Below are 18,148 nucleotides of genomic sequence, written 5' to 3'. Positions count from 1 at the left end.
CACATCCTTCTTTCATTTCTGTATGTCAGCCTCATACACAGACTGATTATCTTACCAGCCTAGAAAGCAGCTTTTTATCCTTGTAGTTCCAGCAAGTGTACACCTGATTGGTTCAGCTTGAGCCACAATTACTGAACCAATCACTATAGCCTGGGGTTGTAACATGCAAATTGACCAGGCCCGGGCAAGGTGCAAGTTTGTTCTGCCCTTCCCAAACTTCCACCCAGAAAGCTAGGGAGGGCCGTCCCTGAGGGAATCCAAGGGCTCCTACCTAAGAGTGGGGTGTAGCTGCCCTGTGTCAAAAATGGCTGATGCCACTCTGAAGGTGCAGTTTTGTAGTTCTCATTGTCTATCACACTTACTCTCCGACCGTCTGCGAGCCTGTGAGGATCTTGGGTCTGTAATCGTGAGGCCTAGGCTTGCCCGTTCTTTGTCCGCTTCGGAAGAAAGGATCCATCATATTCCATTGCCACTTTACCTTCATCGTTCCGTGTTTTCTGGTTAGCCGTAGTTTCTAGAATACTGCTTTCTTTTCTCCTTAAGCATTCCACTCTATTACCACATTTAAATTGCCATAATTAATCATGGATCTAAAAACCTTAATTTCTAAAGAAAAAAGGCTGCAGAGAGACCCGGGGGTTCCTTATGACAATGTACTAACTACCCCACTGGTCTAGAAAGCCGATTTCCCTGATGATGGAACAGGCAGGGTGGTACGTGTAGGCTGTGAGTGCTAGATCTAGAGGCAGGGAAGAACAAACTGAGTGTGGGTTCTGCTCTAGCAAAAAGAACAGAGGCAAAGACAAATGATTCCCAACCTGGTAAGTGGCATAAAGGACACCCGATGGAGTTTACCCCTAAAACAGAAAGCAGAGGACAGGAGGCAGCTGACACTTTCTGTCACTAGAGGAGTGAACAATGCTTTAGAAGAAGAGTTTGCTTGGGCGGATGGGAGTCCCTGGTGTCATCACTGGCCCAGTGCCTTAGACAGGCAGGCTAGAGATTGGGTAGGGGGAAGTGTGGGAGATGTCAGGGAAGCTCCTAAACTGTCTTCAGCTGAAGCATCCAGTCTGAGGCTTTTCCCTTGCTTGTTCTGAAAGGTTCCTTCAGGCACATTCTGGCTTCTCTGTGGAAGTAACATTGGAAGCTGGGCTGGTTGGTTTGATCAAGACTGGACTTTGTGACCCACATCTGATGACCTGTGCTTATTTCACGTTGTACCTACGCACAACAGGTTCACCCTGTGCACCCCCCTTGGGTGTGGACCCTTGGCTCCTCTCAGCCACAGCCTTTATTTGTTCATAGCTTCCAGGAGAACTCAGTGCAGCTGTCATGTTTCCCCTGCAGGTGTATCAGGACAACGTGTACTCTCCTGACTGTAGATTCCATTCCTTTAAGAAAGTGCTCTACCAGATGGGGCATGAGTACTCCAGCAACGTGGAGCTCGCGTCCTTCCATTCCACCTCTAAGGGCTACATGGGCGAGTACGTTGACCTCTCCTCCTCTTCTGCCGCTGGTGGGTCTGTTTTCCCAGCCCTGCTTCCTCTGTCTGCCTGCTCCTCCGTTGGCCCTGTGGTCCACCCACAGGGTGGGAAAGCAGCCCTTATCCTTTGCTGCTGCTGTAAGAGTCAGGAGACAGGCTGCATCTCCCTGGCAAATCTAGTGTAAGAACTATCCTTGTGCAGGGGCTCAGGTCAAATGCAGCCATGCTCAAAAGAAACCAGACTGCGAGTAAGTGATGGGAGTGAAAACAGGGTCCTCTAGCAGCTCTGAGCTTGGAATCTTCTGCTCTAACATGGACGGAATCTGAGGGCCCACGAGGAGAGGAGTCGGGTGGACCAACTCTGTGGACTCAACTCTGTGTCCAAGGCTGCTTTAGCACAGGGGCGATTATGAGGCCAAAGGGCCAGTTTGGGGCCCATCTTTGTTTGACTAGCATTTCCTGGCACTCTGGGTTTGCAGCACTGAGGACCCTGCCGTCCGTAGCCAGTACCTTATCGAGGAGTGAAGAACTAGGCAAAGAGGAAAGTCATGTGACAGGTGGAGAACTGAGGGCACAGAGGAGGTAGAAATGCCAGAGGGTGGGACTGGAGTTGGAAGAAGGGAGACATTTGGGTGAAGAACACTCTAGGTGGAAGGAGTGGTATATGAAGTCTGAAGAAATATTTTGCCTAGGTCATGGGAGCTGTCTTCTTAGATTGTTCTTGGCTTAATTTGATGTAGACTAGTGTATGAATTAGGTTTCAGGGTAAGCAGCTGTAACAATATGGCCCTAAAATATAGAGGCTCCAAAGGGTGAAAATGTATTTATTTTTGACATAATGAGTCAGACACCAGGAAGACAAGGCTGCACTCCTTGAGGTCATTTGAGGACCGTGGCTTGGGAGTCTGCTTTCTCAACACGCAGTCTCCATCTCTAGGATAAGGACTGTCTCCACCTCCCTGGAGGCAGGAAGGGAAAAAGAGAACACTTGCTTTCCCCTGTAGGAAAGTGGCTTTGTCCTATCACATGTTTACCTACCCCTGGCAAGAACTCAGCCGCAGCTGCCTGCCTGGTACTCAGGGTGTGGTGCTGTAGACTCTGGTGTCCAATCTGCATTTGTGAGATCTTCCTCTAACTGGTGGGTGTGCTCCCTCTCCTCAACTCCCCAGGTGTGGCTACAGAGGGGGCTACATGGAGGTGATCAATTTGCACCCTGAGATCAAAGGCCAGCTGGTAAAGCTGCTCTCAGTCCGACTCTGCCCGCCAGTGTCTGGACAAGCCGCCATGGACATCGTTGTGAACCCCCCTGAACCAGGCGAGGAGTCCTTTGAGCAGTTCAGCAGGGTGAGTCTGCTTAACCTGTCTGCGTCCCTGCTGTTGTCAGGGTCATGGTAAGTGAACAGCCACCACTCCAGGTGGCCATACATTCCATAGTGTGTCTTTGTGTGTCCGTCCACGTCCATCCTTCGGGGGCACCCATGATGTTTCTTGGGGGCTGAACCACCCTCATGAGGTAAGTCCAAAGATGTAACCGAGAGTGTGTTTAGAAGTGGGAAGACTTTCTGTGTGAATGAACGGACTCTTTTCTCTCATCTGTGTGCATCGTAAGTGGGTAGGATCCCAGAAGGAGCGCCCCATGTCTTGCAGACATTTTTGTTGCTAACCTGAAAAGAAGGGAAAGTAGATAGATAAGAGGAGGAGCAGCATCGGTTTAGAAAACAACAACAAAACCATTTAGATCATAGACTCTCAAAGTCAGTTCCCAGATGGTATAAATGCATCTCTCTCTCTCTCTGTCTCTCTCTCTCGGGGGAGGTTGTGGGGGGAGATTTGCTTGTTTCTTTGTTGGACACAGGGTTTAATAGCCCTAACTGTTTTTGAATTCAAGATCATATAGCTTCAACCTCCTAAAGGCTAGGGTTACAGGCATACACTACCACCACCACCCCCCTTCTCCTTCATCCTTCCTCCTCTTTTTATAGTAAAATACAAATAACTAAACTTTTTCTCTTTTTAAATACATGGTTCTAGCCTGCTGTAGTGAATGCTTCTAATTCCGGCACTTAGGAGACAGAAGCAGGAGGACTTCTGTGAGTTCAAGGCCAGCCTGGTCTACATAGTGAGTTCCAGGACAGCCAGAGCTACACAGTGAGACCTTGTCTAAACAAACAGTTCGGTTTCATTAAGGAAGACATTCAGATTGTGCAACTATCTCCCCCATCCATCTCAAGAGCTTTTCCATCCTCCCCAATTGAAATTTCAGCTAGTAAATACATAGCTTCCCACTCTCCATCTCTCCAGTTCCTGAAGCATGAATTCCTCTCACATATATATGTAGAAGTGGAATTACACAAAGTTTCTTCTTCTGTGACTGGCTTATTCCATTTGGCACAGTGTCCCAGAAGAGTAGCTATCTCTGGGATTGAAGGCTGGGTTGTATGTCATTGCATGGATACACCATGTTTCGTTTTTGTGCTCATCTTCAGGACCCACCTTGTCATCCCTCCTATACAATAGTACTTGCAGGAAGCCTGATTGATCTGTTCCAGCTTTGGATGCTTTTCCAGCTCTGCTGACTCTGTTCTGTCTGGGTCTGGGTCCATATACACTACACTGACAGAGAATGCAAAGGGATAGTCCCTAGATTACATGATGAGGCTGGGCTGTTCTCCAGGGGGACCCATGACCCATAGAAGTGTTTCTAGGGTATTCCGTCCAGGGTCAGGGCCATTCAGACTGAATGAAAAAAAAAATCCCTACAGAAAGACGTCTATCTGTCCATGTCTACTCGCTTTCCCTTGCCCTATTTACAGTGCTGTGCACACATAGTTCATCTCCTGTCAATGTGTTCTATTGCCTATGTGTTGAAAGAAGAGCCTTCCATAGCTTTTCTAGGATTATTGATATCTGTGCTTTCTGTCCGTCATCAGGAGAAAGAATTCGTTCTTGGAAATCTGGCCAAAAAAGCGAAGCTGACAGAAGATCTCTTTAACCAAGTCCCAGGGATTCAGTGCAACCCCCTGCAAGGAGCGATGTATGCTTTTCCTCGGATTCTCATTCCTGCCAAGGCTGTGGAGGCGGCTCAGGTCAGTGGCGGGCTGCCTGTCTCCCTGGATTCACTTGAGCTGTCTGGGTCAGGGTTGGCTTTTTGCTTTGGCGAGCAGTGGTGCTGGCCTTAGGGGTTCTGGACTCTGTGATCCTCTGGACAGATCCAGTTTACCGGGTGGCAGCTTCTTAGAGTCCCAGCTGCCGCAGAGTATGGTGGTGTTAGGCAAGCACAGACCAACCCCAAGTGGAAATGCAGTGTGCCAGTGCTGCCCTGGGGGTCGGGGCATAGCTCAGCTGGTAAGCTGTTAAGACATGCTGCTTGCAGATCTGAGTCTGGCTTCCAGCACCTACATGGTGCCTCACAGCCATCCATAACTCCAGTTTTAGGGGAGCCAACACCTTGTTTTGTTGTCTGAGGATACCGGACATACGCATAGTACACAGTCTGACATTCAGATAAAACACTCATACACATAAAATAAATTTAAAAAATATTAAAACAACAAGACATGCTGGTTCTGAAGGGCAGGACCCGAGTGGGGTGTGATAGTGACGGAGGAGAAGCAATGAGTCTTCCCCTCCCCCGGCCATTGCGTCCTGCAACAGTGATTTCTAAGTCTGAGGATGCCCAGTGGGTGGGTACCTTGGATTTGGGGAGGAGCCACTTCTAGGCTTCGAGGAGTTGAGCCTGCACCTCCAAGTCCTCAGATGGTGTTGCAGACCCCACTCGAGGTTCAAGGGCAAAGCACTATGTCTGAAAGTAGCATCCTCATGCTGCCCTGGAATACCTGACTACCTTGTTCGACACTGGGAATTTCCAGATACACAGAATCAAACGCCCAGTGTCAGAACCCAGGCATCCCAGGGACTGTTATATAATCTTCTGTATTTGTTGCTGTTTTCATTGCTGTGACCAAACACCTGACGAGGTACAATGTAAGGGAGAATGGATTTATTTTGGCTCCTGGTTTATGAATATGGCTGTCTATGGTGGGGAAGGCATGAGTCACTTCATGGGATTCAGAACGCAGAGGAAGGAGAAGCCACTCTGTGTGTGTGTGTGTGTGTGTGTGTGTGTCTGTCTGTCTGTCTGTCTGTCTCCTTATATCCCAGCCCATGGGCAAGTTGTCCACAGTCAGGGCAAGTCCTGGAGTTAACTCCTCTAGAAATGCTTTCAGCCACATGCTTAAAAGTGTGCTCCAGGGGCTGGAGAGATGGCTCAGAGGTTAGGAGCACTGGCTGTTCTTCCAGAGGTCCTGAGTTCAATTCTCAGCAACCACATAGTAGCTCACAACCATCTATAATGAGATCTGGTGCCATCTTCTGGCCTGCAGGCACACATGCAGGCAGAATATTGTACACATAATAAATAAATCTTTTTTTTAACAAAACGTGTGCTTCCCTAATGGCCTAGGCGGTTCCTAATCCAATCAAGTTGACTTCCTTAGCCGTCATTAGCAGTGTCAGTGGTGACTCCGGGGCTTATCCCCCTCAAGCCTTCACTGGGTTTAAATCCCAGGGCCTTGTTTGCAGATCATTTTTGTGACTTGGCACATAAATGACTTTGCACTGTGTCTGCAGTCGGTGACTGTTTAGCAGTTACTGGGATGGGGACAGGAAATACCCGACCCCTTGAATGAAGATCGGAACCTTTGAATGAAGATCGAGAGTGTTCTCAGATGTCTGGGCCCCAGAACCAGCTTCCTGACTGTGGCCTGGTGTCTTGCCTTATTTTGCAGGCAGTAACTGGAGAAGGAAAGGCTCTGTCACAGAAAAGAGGGCCTGGCATTCTGCATTCTGGTTCTGTTTGGCTTTGATCTCCCCACTCAACGGGGTCTTATAGCCCAAGTGGGACTTGGCTATGTAGCTCAGGCTAGTGCTGAATTCAAGGCATTCTTCCTGTTTGAGCTTCTCAAGTGCTAGGATTATAGGTATGAACCAAAACCAGCTCTGCTTTGTTTTGGCTTTAATGTATGCCGGTCTAGTGTAAAGCCAGGCATGAGTCTCAAGTTTTGTCCTCCTCCTGCAGTCCCATAAGATGGCCCCAGACATGTTTTACTGCATGAAGCTCCTGGAGGAGACTGGCATCTGTGTCGTGCCTGGCAGTGGCTTTGGGCAGCGAGAAGGCACCTACCACTTCAGGTAAAATATTTTCTGTGGGGGCGGGTGGTGTCCAGGGAAACTTGGGTTCCTGCTTTAGATGCTGATGAGTATGAGCCTCTATTCTCTGTGAGTGGATCCCACCATGGCAAGCTCAGATCCTCTGTCAGAAAAAAAGGAAAACTAGGACACTGCACAGCCATCTCCTCTAAGTATTCCTGGACTGTTCTGTCTTTCTGGGGCTTCCTGTCCCTTGCACACCCCGTGCTTCTGGATGCATGGGACAAAGCCTGTGCCTTAGTTAGATTTCTGTTAGTATCGTAAGCACTATGACAAAAGCAACTTGGGGAGGAAGGTGTTTATTTGGCTCACAGCTTACAGTCCACAATCAGAGAAAGCCAATGCTAGAACCTGGAGGTAGGACCTGAAACTGAGACCACAGAGGAACACTGCTCACTGGCATCTTCCCATGGCTTGCTCAATCTGCTTTCTTATATAATCCAGGACATCTGCCCAGGGATGGTACCACCCATGGCCCACTGGGCTCTTCCACATCAATCATCAGTCAAGAAAAGGCCCCACAGATTTGCCTGAAGGCCAAATGAATGGAGTTATTTTCTTAAGTGAAGTTCTTCCCGAATAATGCTAGCTTGTGTCAAGTTGGTGGGAAAACCAATGAGAACAGCCTGGCGCAGGACAGGTGCTCTGTAGCCCCTTGGCTACACTATGGGCCATGACACTACTCTAGGCCCCAAGGTCTGTTAAGGTCCTACACTGACAGAGTTAGATCTATATACTGAGAGGCCATTCACAGCCATGCCTTGTCCAGCCCTGTATAGATGTGAACATGGATTCCCCAAGTTGTTCAGAAAGTGTTCTACACCAAGACAGCTCTGTTCAGAATACTGTCATTTCTTCACAGCTCCTGTGACAGTGTCTCTTGTAGCAGATGCTAAAAAAAGAAATTTCATGAGTGGCTGGCATCTGGAGCCAAGTCTTTGCTTAGTCAAAGATATGGGTTGTGTCCTAAGAGGGACAAACTGCCTACCTGGCCCTTTTACCCTTGATCAGGTTCTCTGCTACGATTTATGATCCATCCATATAAGCTGGGATTGCAATGTAGCTCAGTGGTAGATCATATGATGACTGTGAGTCCTGGGTTCCATGCCCAACATAACACCCAAAGTCTTCTTGAGTTGGGAAGCCTGTTGTCGGGACCAGAGGGAGAGGTTAGGTTATTGTGGCAACTGGAAATGTCTTTGAAGTGAAAGCTGCGATTTGAGGCTGACTTCCTGTCAGAAGCTGAATACTGGGACACACATGCACAACCAAAGAGTGAAATGTTTAATTTCTGAAGAAATAAAAAAGACTAAGAGTCATACTCTAGGATAAGGACGTAGTTTGACCATTTGCCTAGCATCCATGAAACCCCAGATTCAATCCCTAGCACCACAGAACGGGGGAAATGGTCATATTCTAGAAAGTTCTCTATACTACATAGAATGTGGTGTTAGAGCCAGATGTGGTGGTACATGCCTATGATGCAAGCACTTTAGGAAGCTGAGGCAGAAGGATTACTGCGATCTCAAGGCCAGCCTGAGCAGCAGGGTGAATTCCAGAGCAGCCAGTGCCATATGAAACCATGTTTTATAAAGGAAGAAGAGAAAGGGGGGGGGGGGGGGGGAGTAGAGGCAGGTAGATCTCTGTGAGTTCAAAGCCAGTCTGGTCTACAAGGCAAGTTCTAAGGACAGCCAGGGCTACATAGAGGGACGCCGTCTTAAAACAAATATACAAGCAAATAACAGCAACAAAACCCAACAACCAAGGCGCTGGCCTTCTGCAGTAATGAAAAATACATTTTGGTGAGTCAATCAAGTTTATTGCTTTAGTAGACAGGTTTTTCTGTAGTAGAAATGCTTGTGTATAAGTCACTATGGTGGTATGTGTCTCTATTCCCAGCTTCCTAGAGGCTAAGGCAGGAGGATTGCTCAGACTCAGGCCTTCATGGCTCGTCTGGGCAACGAAAAGAAGAACTAGAGGAGACAGTAGTTTCACAAGTGATAGGTGCTCTCCAAATCAGACAAGGTAGGGCTGTGTCTGTGCACAGGGCTCACCCTCCCACCCTCCTGACCTTGTCTCCACTCAGCAGTGCAAGGAATGTTGTTGGAGTCATCCTGTGAACAGCCAGGCTGATGTCGTTTTCTTTCCTGACAGAATGACAATTCTCCCTCCCGTGGAGAAACTGAAGACGGTACTCCATAAGGTGAAAGATTTTCACCTCAAGTTCCTGGAGAAATATGCATGAGGACGCCTCAGGCGCCAGAGGGTCTCGGTTCCAATGCTACCCAGGCCTTCCTCATGGACTCTGCCTCAGACCTCACGTAGGTCGCCAACCCTGTTCATCATCATTTTTTCCCAGGAGACTTCTTTCTTTGTGCCTTGATGTTGAGAGCTCTCTTCTGAGCAAACAGTGATTTTGCAATGTCTCACAGGCCCTGTTTTTTAAATGCAACCAAAGCAGAGTCAGCTTGCTCGGCAGATGTGGCTGGAATTCTCTGAATCACCTCTGTTTGTTGTGTTCGGAATGTTCCTTTGGGTTTTGAGCAGCCAGGGTACATTGAAATAAGATAGTTCAGATCTGCAGAAACAAGCAGGTGTTGGGAAATGTGTGACTTAACATGGTGAGGACTGGAAACCCGGAAATCAACTGTGAGATCCCTTAGCAGCGTGGAAACATAGTGTTTTGAACAGTAAACCTGCAAATCCAACAAGAACCCAGAGAAAGCTTGTCATTCTGGTCTGGAGATAGGCAGCTCATCACAGACCAGAATACTAAAGTCAGCAGTGGCACAGGGGTCACATCAGATACCAGGCTAGATTGTACTGCACACGGCATAGGCGTGGCCTAGGTCAGAGATCCTGAGGGGAAGTGGGTGGACAGCAGGCTGCAAGTTCAACTGGGTCTTCTGAGCCGCATGGCAGGTGGTGACTAAGCACACGGAGTTTTGCACATGCTTTTGCTGCGATCTTGGTATGTAAGGTCTCCCCAGGCTTCAGGGACACCGGGAGAGCCCTGAAGTGGCTTGGTGATGTGAAGATTCTCCATCGCACTGGTAACCTAGGGAGAGTTTTCTCCCAAGGGTTTGTCTGAGCTTTTGTACCTATTGCCCTCTGCTGGTGGCAGCAGAGATAAGCAAAGGCTAAAAATGCCCTACATTAGGAAGAGGTGATCTTTGTAAAGATCTGACAGTTAAGCTCATGCAGGTCTTTTTAATTGTTTCAAATTAAGTTTGATTCATTTTGTAAATTTAGTTGATCACAGTGCCTGGTACACTGACTGCAGAAAGGAGTCCACAATCTGAGTCTTTGTATTTCTTTCCACATCAGTTTCCTGCCTCCCTCTCTGATCTGTGGACAGTGTCCTACATCATCAGCCATCCCTCCATGTCACAGAGTAGCAGCCACCAAGCAAATGTATTTCTTGAATTAGCACACTTGGGTGGAGCCATGTGCACTCCAGGGAAGAAGGTGCTCCAGGGAGCACCAGGCCAGGTTTTCTTCCCCAGCATCCCCTGACTGTTTACCTTCTTCATGAGAGACGAGGGAAGCCATGACCAGGTCAGGAGCCTGGGGACCCAGTGAGTCTGGGGGAGCGTAAGGAGCTAGAGAGAGCAATGTGAAGGGCTGTGGGGGAAGGCTGGAAACCTACCTCCTGCGCTGTGATTCCACACTGGGTCTCTGCAGGATGATGCAGTTTTTGAAAAGAACTTCAAGCTATTAACACTCATGAGCATTACATTACTGTGAAGGAAGCAGCCACGTTCTTAACAAAATGGAATGTTCTGGAACTTTTCCTTAAAAATTGAAAAGGCAGCATGTGTGCGTGCTAGGCACATAAACCAGATGTGCTCCAGCATTCTGAGATTCCTCAATGAAAGGTTAACTAGAAGCTAGTATATTTTTTATATTTTTGTAACAATTGCTTTTTTCATGGGGGGCTGGAAGGGTTAGTATTTATAGTTCTAACAAGTCCAATAATTTTTATAATTCTCTTCAGATTATAAATAATCCTCCAAATTTTGCAATGTTTACATGTTTTTTTTAAAAGATGATAAATATGCTAGGTTTGCTTTTTAAATAAAACCTTAGGTGTTCTGAGAGATTAATAACTTCAAGTAGGAATACTGGTTATGGTAGTTTGGACTTTCTACAGATCTTATTCCCATGCCTTTTCTGTTCCAGCAGCACTCAAGAAAGTTGTTTGTCGTTTGGGGTTTCCCTTAAGAGTCTACACCTGAGAGGTTTCTGTCCCTCCAGAGATGCATGTGGGTGGTGCTGTGGAAGCCTGAGCCAGGCTGGACCTGGGGCACTCACACACCAAAGGCATTGTTTCCGTTGGGTGTAAGAGCAGGTGCAGACCTGCCTGTTCTCCATCGTCAGTTCTTCAGGCCTCCCCCATGGAGGTCCTTGGTAATAGCTGTGCTGGGAAGTTCTGAACAATAAACTATGTGCCCAGAATGGTGACTGTTTAACTGTGTCAATTAAATCTAAAAGCTGAGTGCGGTTGAGTATGGTGGCATACACTTTAATCCCAGCACTGGGGAGGCAGAGGCAGGCCGGTTGTCTGTGAGTTGGGAGTCCTGCTTGATCTACATAGTAAGACCCTGTCTTAAAACAAAATCAAAAACAAACAAGCAAATAAATGAATAGGTGAGTGGATGTCACTAATTCTTTATATTTGTTCCTGAACAGCAAATCTGTCTAAACATCCCAAGCTCCAACCAACAGCTTCTGGTTAGGGCTTGACCCTCGAGACAGGGAGGAGCTGCTGAGCTGGAGGAGCTCCATGCATCTTTGTGTTTCTGCTTTGAATCAGTGTCTTGCTCTCTGGCTTCCTAGCATCATAGTTCTTGCCATGTACCCTAGGCTGACTTCAGTCACTGTAGGCTGAGGATGCCCTTGAATTCCTGGTGTTCCCGCCCTTCACTTTCTAAGTGCTGGGATCGTAGGCATGTCCCACCAGTCCCTGCTGTAAGAAGACATTAAAACGAATATGGACTTTGGCTTCTGCTGGCAGGGAAAAGAGAAGTGATACGAGTCGGGCGGCAGTGGTGGTGCTCACCTTTAATCCCAGTGCCCAGGAGGCAGAGGCAGGCGGATCTCTGAATTCGAGGCCAGTCTGGGCTACAGAGTGAGTTCCAGAACAGCCAGGGCTACACAGAGAAGCACTGTCTCAAAAAAACAAAAACCAAACACACATACACACACACACACACACACACACACACACACCAATTAGGACTCTTACTTGGAATCATTAGGAACCCACTTACCATAGTTTAAGCAGAGAAACTGACTATCCTGTGTAAGTTGTAGGGAAACTGGCGCCATTTCTAAATGTTTACTCTGGTCAGTGTAGAGACTGACTTGCACAACTGCACATATACAAATCTTAATGGTCCCAGCCAGGTGGTAGTGCCTTTAATTCCAGCACTTGAGAGGCAGAGGCAGGCAGATCTCTGTGAGTCTGAGGCTACTTCCCATTGAAAAGGGGTCGGGCAGTGCTATGCCAATAAACCTCATTTGCCACAAGGCCACTTTAGTGTGGGGTGGAGGAGTGTGTTCAAGAGGTGGGAGTCACAGCTAGTGATAGCTAAGTGGACAGGAAAATGTTTTGCATTTTCACTCATCACAGAACCCACACAGGAACACACACCAACTATCTAGGAGTAAACTAGTTTTTTAATTGAACAGAACTATAATTAACTGAGTATAGTAATTACCGATCAGAAACTGCAGTTACTATTCTAGATGTGTGGTGGAGGATAGTATTGAGACAGGGTCTCACTGTGTAGTCCAGGCTGGCCTGGAACTCTGTGTAGACAAGGCTGGCTTTGAATTCAGAGATCAAGCCAGGTGGTGGTGGTGCATGCCGTTGACAGAGCGAGTTCCAGGACAGCTAGGGCTATAACAGTGAAACCCTGTCTTGAACACACACACACACACACACACACACACACACACACACACACACACACACACACACAGTCACCTCATATCTCTCTCATGCCTGGTTCTAAAAAGTTGACTTTTTTTTCTTCCAGACAATTTAAATCTTAGACACTATTGACTATTATCCCTAGATAATTCAGTGTGTATCTACCCCCCCCCTCCCCCGTTTTTTGAGGTAGCATGTAAATCAGGCTGGACCTGAATTCCCCATGTATCCTGCTTCAGTGTTACTAGGATTATAGTCACGTACCATGACACTAAGTTGAGTGTCCATCATTTAAAAGGACATTGCTTATTTGTTTGAGAAGGGTCTTGTTATGTAGTCCTGGCTGGTTTGGAACACATTGTATAGACAGTGATCTGCCTCCCAATTGTGAGATTAATGGTGTGTGTACCACCTCATCCTGCACTTATGTGTGGGATTCTTTTCTGGTTGTTGTTTTGGTTTAGGTTTTTTTTTTTTTTTTTTTTAGTTTTTTTGAGGCGGGGTTTCTCTGTGTAGCTTTGTGCCTTTCCTGGAACTCACTTTGGAGACCAGGCTGGCCTCGAACTCACAGAGATCCGCCTGCCTCTGCCTCCCGAGTGCTGGGATTAAAGGCGTGTGCCACCACTGCCCGGCTGTTTTTTTTGTTGTTTGTTTTTGTTTTGTTTTGTTTGAGACAGTCTCACTATATAGCCCTGGCTGTCCTGGAACTTGCTGTGTAGACCAGGCTGACCTCAAACTCAGAGAAAATCTACCTGCCTCTGCCTCCCAAGTGCTGGGATTAAAGGCATGCTTCCATCACTTTAATGCCATTATCGTATCTAACAAAATTAACAAAACATACTGTGTACAACTCAGGTTATATTCACATTTCCAAGAGTGATTTTTTTCACTTTGTGTGTGTGTGTACATGTATATGCATATGTCACGGTGCATATGGGAGGGTTGAGGACAATTTAAGAGTTCTCTCCTTTCTCCATGTGGGTTCTGGGGACTGAGCTCAGCTCATCAGTCTTGGCAGCAAGCACCTTTATCCTGTCAACCATCTTGCTGGCCCTTACTGCCTGCCATTAGACACCCAGGACCAGCCCCAGCTTTGTTACTGCTCTGACAAAAGAACAATCGCCACTGGACAGTGTCCACCCCCCCCTCCCCAGTCCCCTACACTAAAAATTGAGCTCAAAGACAGATATTTACAGACCATGTTTTCCATGTGGATGCTAAGGTGGTTTGGCTGAAAATAGTAGAAACTTAACTAATGTGAACAACAACAAAAAAGACTTCATTGGCTCTTAAAATAAAAGAAACTAGGCAGTTGGTGGTGGCAGCGCACGCCTTTAATTCCAGGCAGATCTCTGTGAGTTTGAGACCAGCCTGGTCTACAGAGCAAGTTCCAGGACAGACTCCAAAGCTACACAGAGAAAGCTTGTCTCAAAAAAATGCCCAAGACTTAGGGGAGAGATCTCATTCAAACCACCACACTGGGGGACCTAGAATCTGAAGTTTCAGCTAGAAGTCTGTATCTTTCTGGAAAGAATGGGATGGGGCTATTACCATATTGTCCTAGCATGCCATTCTCACTCAGATTAAGTTATCGGAGACCCCAGGAACTAAGATTTGGGGCTAGGGGCCAGCTCTACCTTCAGAAGGACTAGCTGTTTTCCTGATGAACTCTGCAGAATTAATCTTTAGATGCCCATGAAAAGGCCAAAATTTAAAGATTGCAGTCCAGCTACATCAGTGGCCCACAGAATTCAACGTCTAGTGTGTCAGCTTCTTCAGCTGTGTGACAACAGATGAAGTCTGATATTTTAGAATCTGTTTATGTTGCTTTCACAGCTGGAGTTTTTCTAGGTCTTAGCTTGGAGTGTAAGGTCAACAAAGCAGTGTGTCTGTGTGTGGCCATTACACAATTCACTCTACCCATGAGAAAGAGAGTGTATGAGTTGAAATGTTTTTAATAGGAGATCTGGAATTGGCCATTAGTTTCTGGACCTTCCATGACTTACTCCAATCTTCGTCCAAGTCACAAATTCTGCAGTATCCCCATGAAGTCTCTTAAGTAGACATCGTTAAATACAGATCCCCATTTTAGGGGTTTGGTTTTATTATGAGTTATGTCAGTTTTCTATATTTAAAACTGCACTTAGGTACAAATGCAAATAATCATTACTTGTTTGAGAAGCCAAATATTTCAGCATGAGAGTCCTGATGGTTAAAAAAACATTTATAAAAAAATTGCTGGTGTCCAGCACTACAGGATTACATTAATTTTAAACGTATTTGAGAGCCAGGTATGATGGCACAAAAGACTAGTCCCAGGAAGAAGTGGAGGAATCTTGAGTCCAGGTTTTGGGGATCAGCCTGGGAAACACAACAAAATCCCCATCTGAAAAACAAACAATCCAAGCATAGTGGGACATGCCTAGCCTATAATCCCAGCACTAGGAAGGCACAGGGCTCTATTGTTCTTCTTGAATTTGTTTTCAGGTTATCATTTCAGATTCTCCATATCTAAGATTTAGTTAAAAAAGAGTATGAAGTACTTCCATCAGTAAACATGTATTTAGTGTCTACTTTGTACCAATGTTCTGTGCACTAGACATGTTTGTGGTTGGTGCTGCAGATCCAGTCCAGTGCCTTACTCGTACAAGGCAAGTGCTCTGCCCACCAGTTCCATGTCCAGTCTTAGAAACTTGGCAGTCTGGCTCACAACCCTCTATAACTCCAGTTCCAGGGGAACTGACGCTCTCTTCTGGCCTCTGCACAGGCACCGACATAGAACACAGATATGCAGAAGAAACACCCACATACACAAAATAAAACAATGGTTTAAAAAAAGATAAGGAAGAGCTAGTTCTCTTTCCCATCTCGTAAGATGGCAAGTGAGAAAGCCGGGAAGCTGTACACCGGGAACTGGAAACATGGAGCCACAGCTGGTGCATGGTGTGGTTAAACTGTAACCCTACAGCGGAGAAGCCCAAGAACAGTATCCAGCAAGCGTTCTCTTCAGGAGAAGAACTGATAGCATGGGCATGACTGTAGTAGATTGGCTTACATGATAGGACCTGAGAAGGCCAACAAGGGCCAACAAGATGCTGGAGGGCCAAGAACACAGTAGCTCCTCAGTCCAGAAAGATGGCTACTTCAGCAGTCCCAGTCTGGCACTGAAGGCCTGCGGGATTAATTCCTTGCACACCTTGAGTTCAGACTGAAGCTGGATTCAGATGTCACTTAAGGATGGTGGCAGCCAGGTCAGCAATGGGATAGACACACCCACTTAGCAAGAAGCAAATGCAGGTAGACGAGCAACACTGGTTTCCTTCTGGCCACTTTATGTCTGGGCCAGCTGCCAGAGAGTGCTGCTGCCTGCTCTGGAGATAGGCTTCTTCCCTTACTCCCGTCCAGAACTGCCCACAGATATGCCTGCCCTGAAACATGCTTCTTAGTTATTTAAGATACCATCATGTGGACAATCTGGATCCACCATCACAATGGGAAAGTTCACCGTTTTGGTCACAGTGGAATGGACAGATACTCTCCATCTGCCATGCATTTAAGAGTGCCCCTGCACTAGAGGAAGTACTCAGTTGCTAACTCAAAGCTGAAACTTGTCCTTGCTTCTGTCACAAAACCAGTTGGTTTTGACAATGGTGGTGGCTAGGGTTAAATCTTGCAAAATATCCTAAGATGCGCCAAGGAAGGAAGTGTTAAGTTATGGCAAAAACCCCTTTAGTGAGTGAGGAAGCTGCACCCTGGCACTGTTATTGAACTTGGTGGTTACAACTTGTGCCCCAAGTCAGGTCTGGCCACTCGTCCTCAATAAGCCAATAAAAAGAGCCAAATAGTGGAAAGAAGAAAAAGATCTATTTATTCAATGTGGCCACAATGGGAAGTGGGACTGGTAATCCCACTGGTTGAGAATAAGACCACTACCACAGTTTAACATCAAAATGAAGCAAGCTTTAATTAAATACTGGCCAGGTGGATGGGCTCTCTGGTCAGGTCCATCTCTGGTTTCCCAGAAAATGGCACCAAGTCACGTCTTGCAGGGGCTTCAAAGGGCAAAACTTTAGTTCACTGCATTTCCCATCAGGTCCAATCGGGGGCAAGCAGACAGCCTGATGTACTTCCTGACTGAGGACCTCCCTGCTACATTCAATCAGGGGCAAGTGTACACTCTGACATATTTCCTGCCCACATGTGATCAAGCCCACATCTGGTGGGTCAAACTAACTTGTTTAGGGGAGTAAAAACATGTGGCTTGTTATCTCCCATAAGCAACAGCCTCCAGCATTTCAGGAACTAGCTGTCCTTGGCTAGGGGCTTGCAGATCAGAGGCATTTTTTGCTTCATGGATCTCTTAGGCATAGTAATTAAAATTTAAAAGGTGACTTTGGCTCTCACAGGACAAGAGATTCAGCAAATCCCTTAAGTGCATCTTCAGGGTCCTCAGGGCCAAGGATATGCACATTTAAGCAGTTGCAGTCAGGGTGTGGTCCCACCCACCACTGACCCATGGTTGGGCTTCAGGCTCATCCTGTCAGGGAGACTAACTGTATGAAATCCTGTTCCTGGAAGCAAGCCTGGCAACCCCTTTCTTTCCCCAGCATGAAATTCCTGGGGACATTCCCATTCTTTGGGAGGTCTATTGTTTGGTTAGATAGAGAGACACAGCTATGTCATTTCTGCCAGATGGTTAAAGCATTATCCTGAGACCACCACAGAACCACAAGTAGTTTTTCTGAAGCAGCTGAACAGTGGCTTGCTACCACTGCACGGACCTCACGCCTCTACAAAGTTCCTTTTTGTAGACTGCACCAGAATTTTATCACACCATCACAAATCCCTAGATACACTGATTCCTACTTCAGAAAGGGGCTGTAGAAACCATGACAGGAAGGTGAACTCTTTCACACAGAGAAAAAAACACAAAGGTACAGCAGTACAAGGTTAATCAGGTCAGGGATGTGGATCACCCTGCACACCCTCCCTGCACTGCTGGTAGGGTTAGAAGGTGCAGCCACCCTGTTTGGTAGTTCCTCAGTTAGTTACCATGACCTAATTCCATTCCTGAGTATGCATCTAAATGAATTTATCCCACACAAAACTTTCATGTAGCCACAGTATACTCCAAATGTCCACTAGGTGTATGACATACTCACACTGAATATTTTTTTTTTTTAAGTAATGCTATATGCTGGATAAAAGTAAAACTCAAAACCAGATTTCAGTACAATATTTAGAAACAAAATTAGTAACTGCATAAAGGGTTGGAGAGAAAATGAAATGGGACTAATTAGGACTCGGTGTTTTTATTTTGCTACACAAATCTTAATATATGGGAAACCACCAAAATGGGCATTTTCTTCCAGATAAAACTTTATAGTATGGAAACCATAAAGTGATGTCCTTAAGGCACTTACAAGTCAAACAGCTTCCCTGCTTGCAAATTTTTCTTGTTCTAGTAACAAAAGTGAGTAGCTGGGGATTGCTCAGCTGGGAAAGCAGCTGTGTGGCAT

At 46.6% G+C, this 18,148-nt stretch overlaps 1 protein-coding gene and 1 pseudogene across 3 annotated transcripts in view; one reads left to right on the top strand and one right to left on the bottom strand.

Moving 5' to 3' along the window:
* Gpt2 (glutamic--pyruvic transaminase 2) overlaps window positions 1–11,149 on the top strand; it is a 34,882-nt gene extending 23,733 nt beyond the window's left edge. For all 3 annotated transcript variants that reach the window (XM_052729413.1, XM_052729412.1, XM_052729411.1), the window contains 5 exons: window positions 1,348–1,484; window positions 2,653–2,827; window positions 4,414–4,569; window positions 6,561–6,673; window positions 8,846–11,149. In XM_052729413.1, coding sequence (XP_052585373.1) covers window positions 1,348–1,484; window positions 2,653–2,827; window positions 4,414–4,569; window positions 6,561–6,673; window positions 8,846–8,936 — 672 coding nt within the window. In that variant the 3' untranslated portion in view covers window positions 8,937–11,149. The remainder of the gene's footprint in view (window positions 1–1,347; window positions 1,485–2,652; window positions 2,828–4,413; window positions 4,570–6,560; window positions 6,674–8,845) is intronic.
* On the bottom strand, window positions 9,937–18,124 carry LOC128104477 (ATP synthase membrane subunit K, mitochondrial-like; annotated as a pseudogene).
* Between the last annotated feature and the right edge of the window lie 24 nt (window positions 18,125–18,148).

This window comes from Peromyscus californicus, unplaced genomic scaffold (assembly GCF_007827085.1).
Source record: "Peromyscus californicus insignis strain IS unplaced genomic scaffold, ASM782708v3 Scaffold_8__1_contigs__length_139910024, whole genome shotgun sequence".
NCBI lineage: Eukaryota > Metazoa > Chordata > Mammalia > Rodentia > Cricetidae > Peromyscus > Peromyscus californicus.
This window is presented reverse-complemented; position numbering and strand designations above follow the sequence as displayed.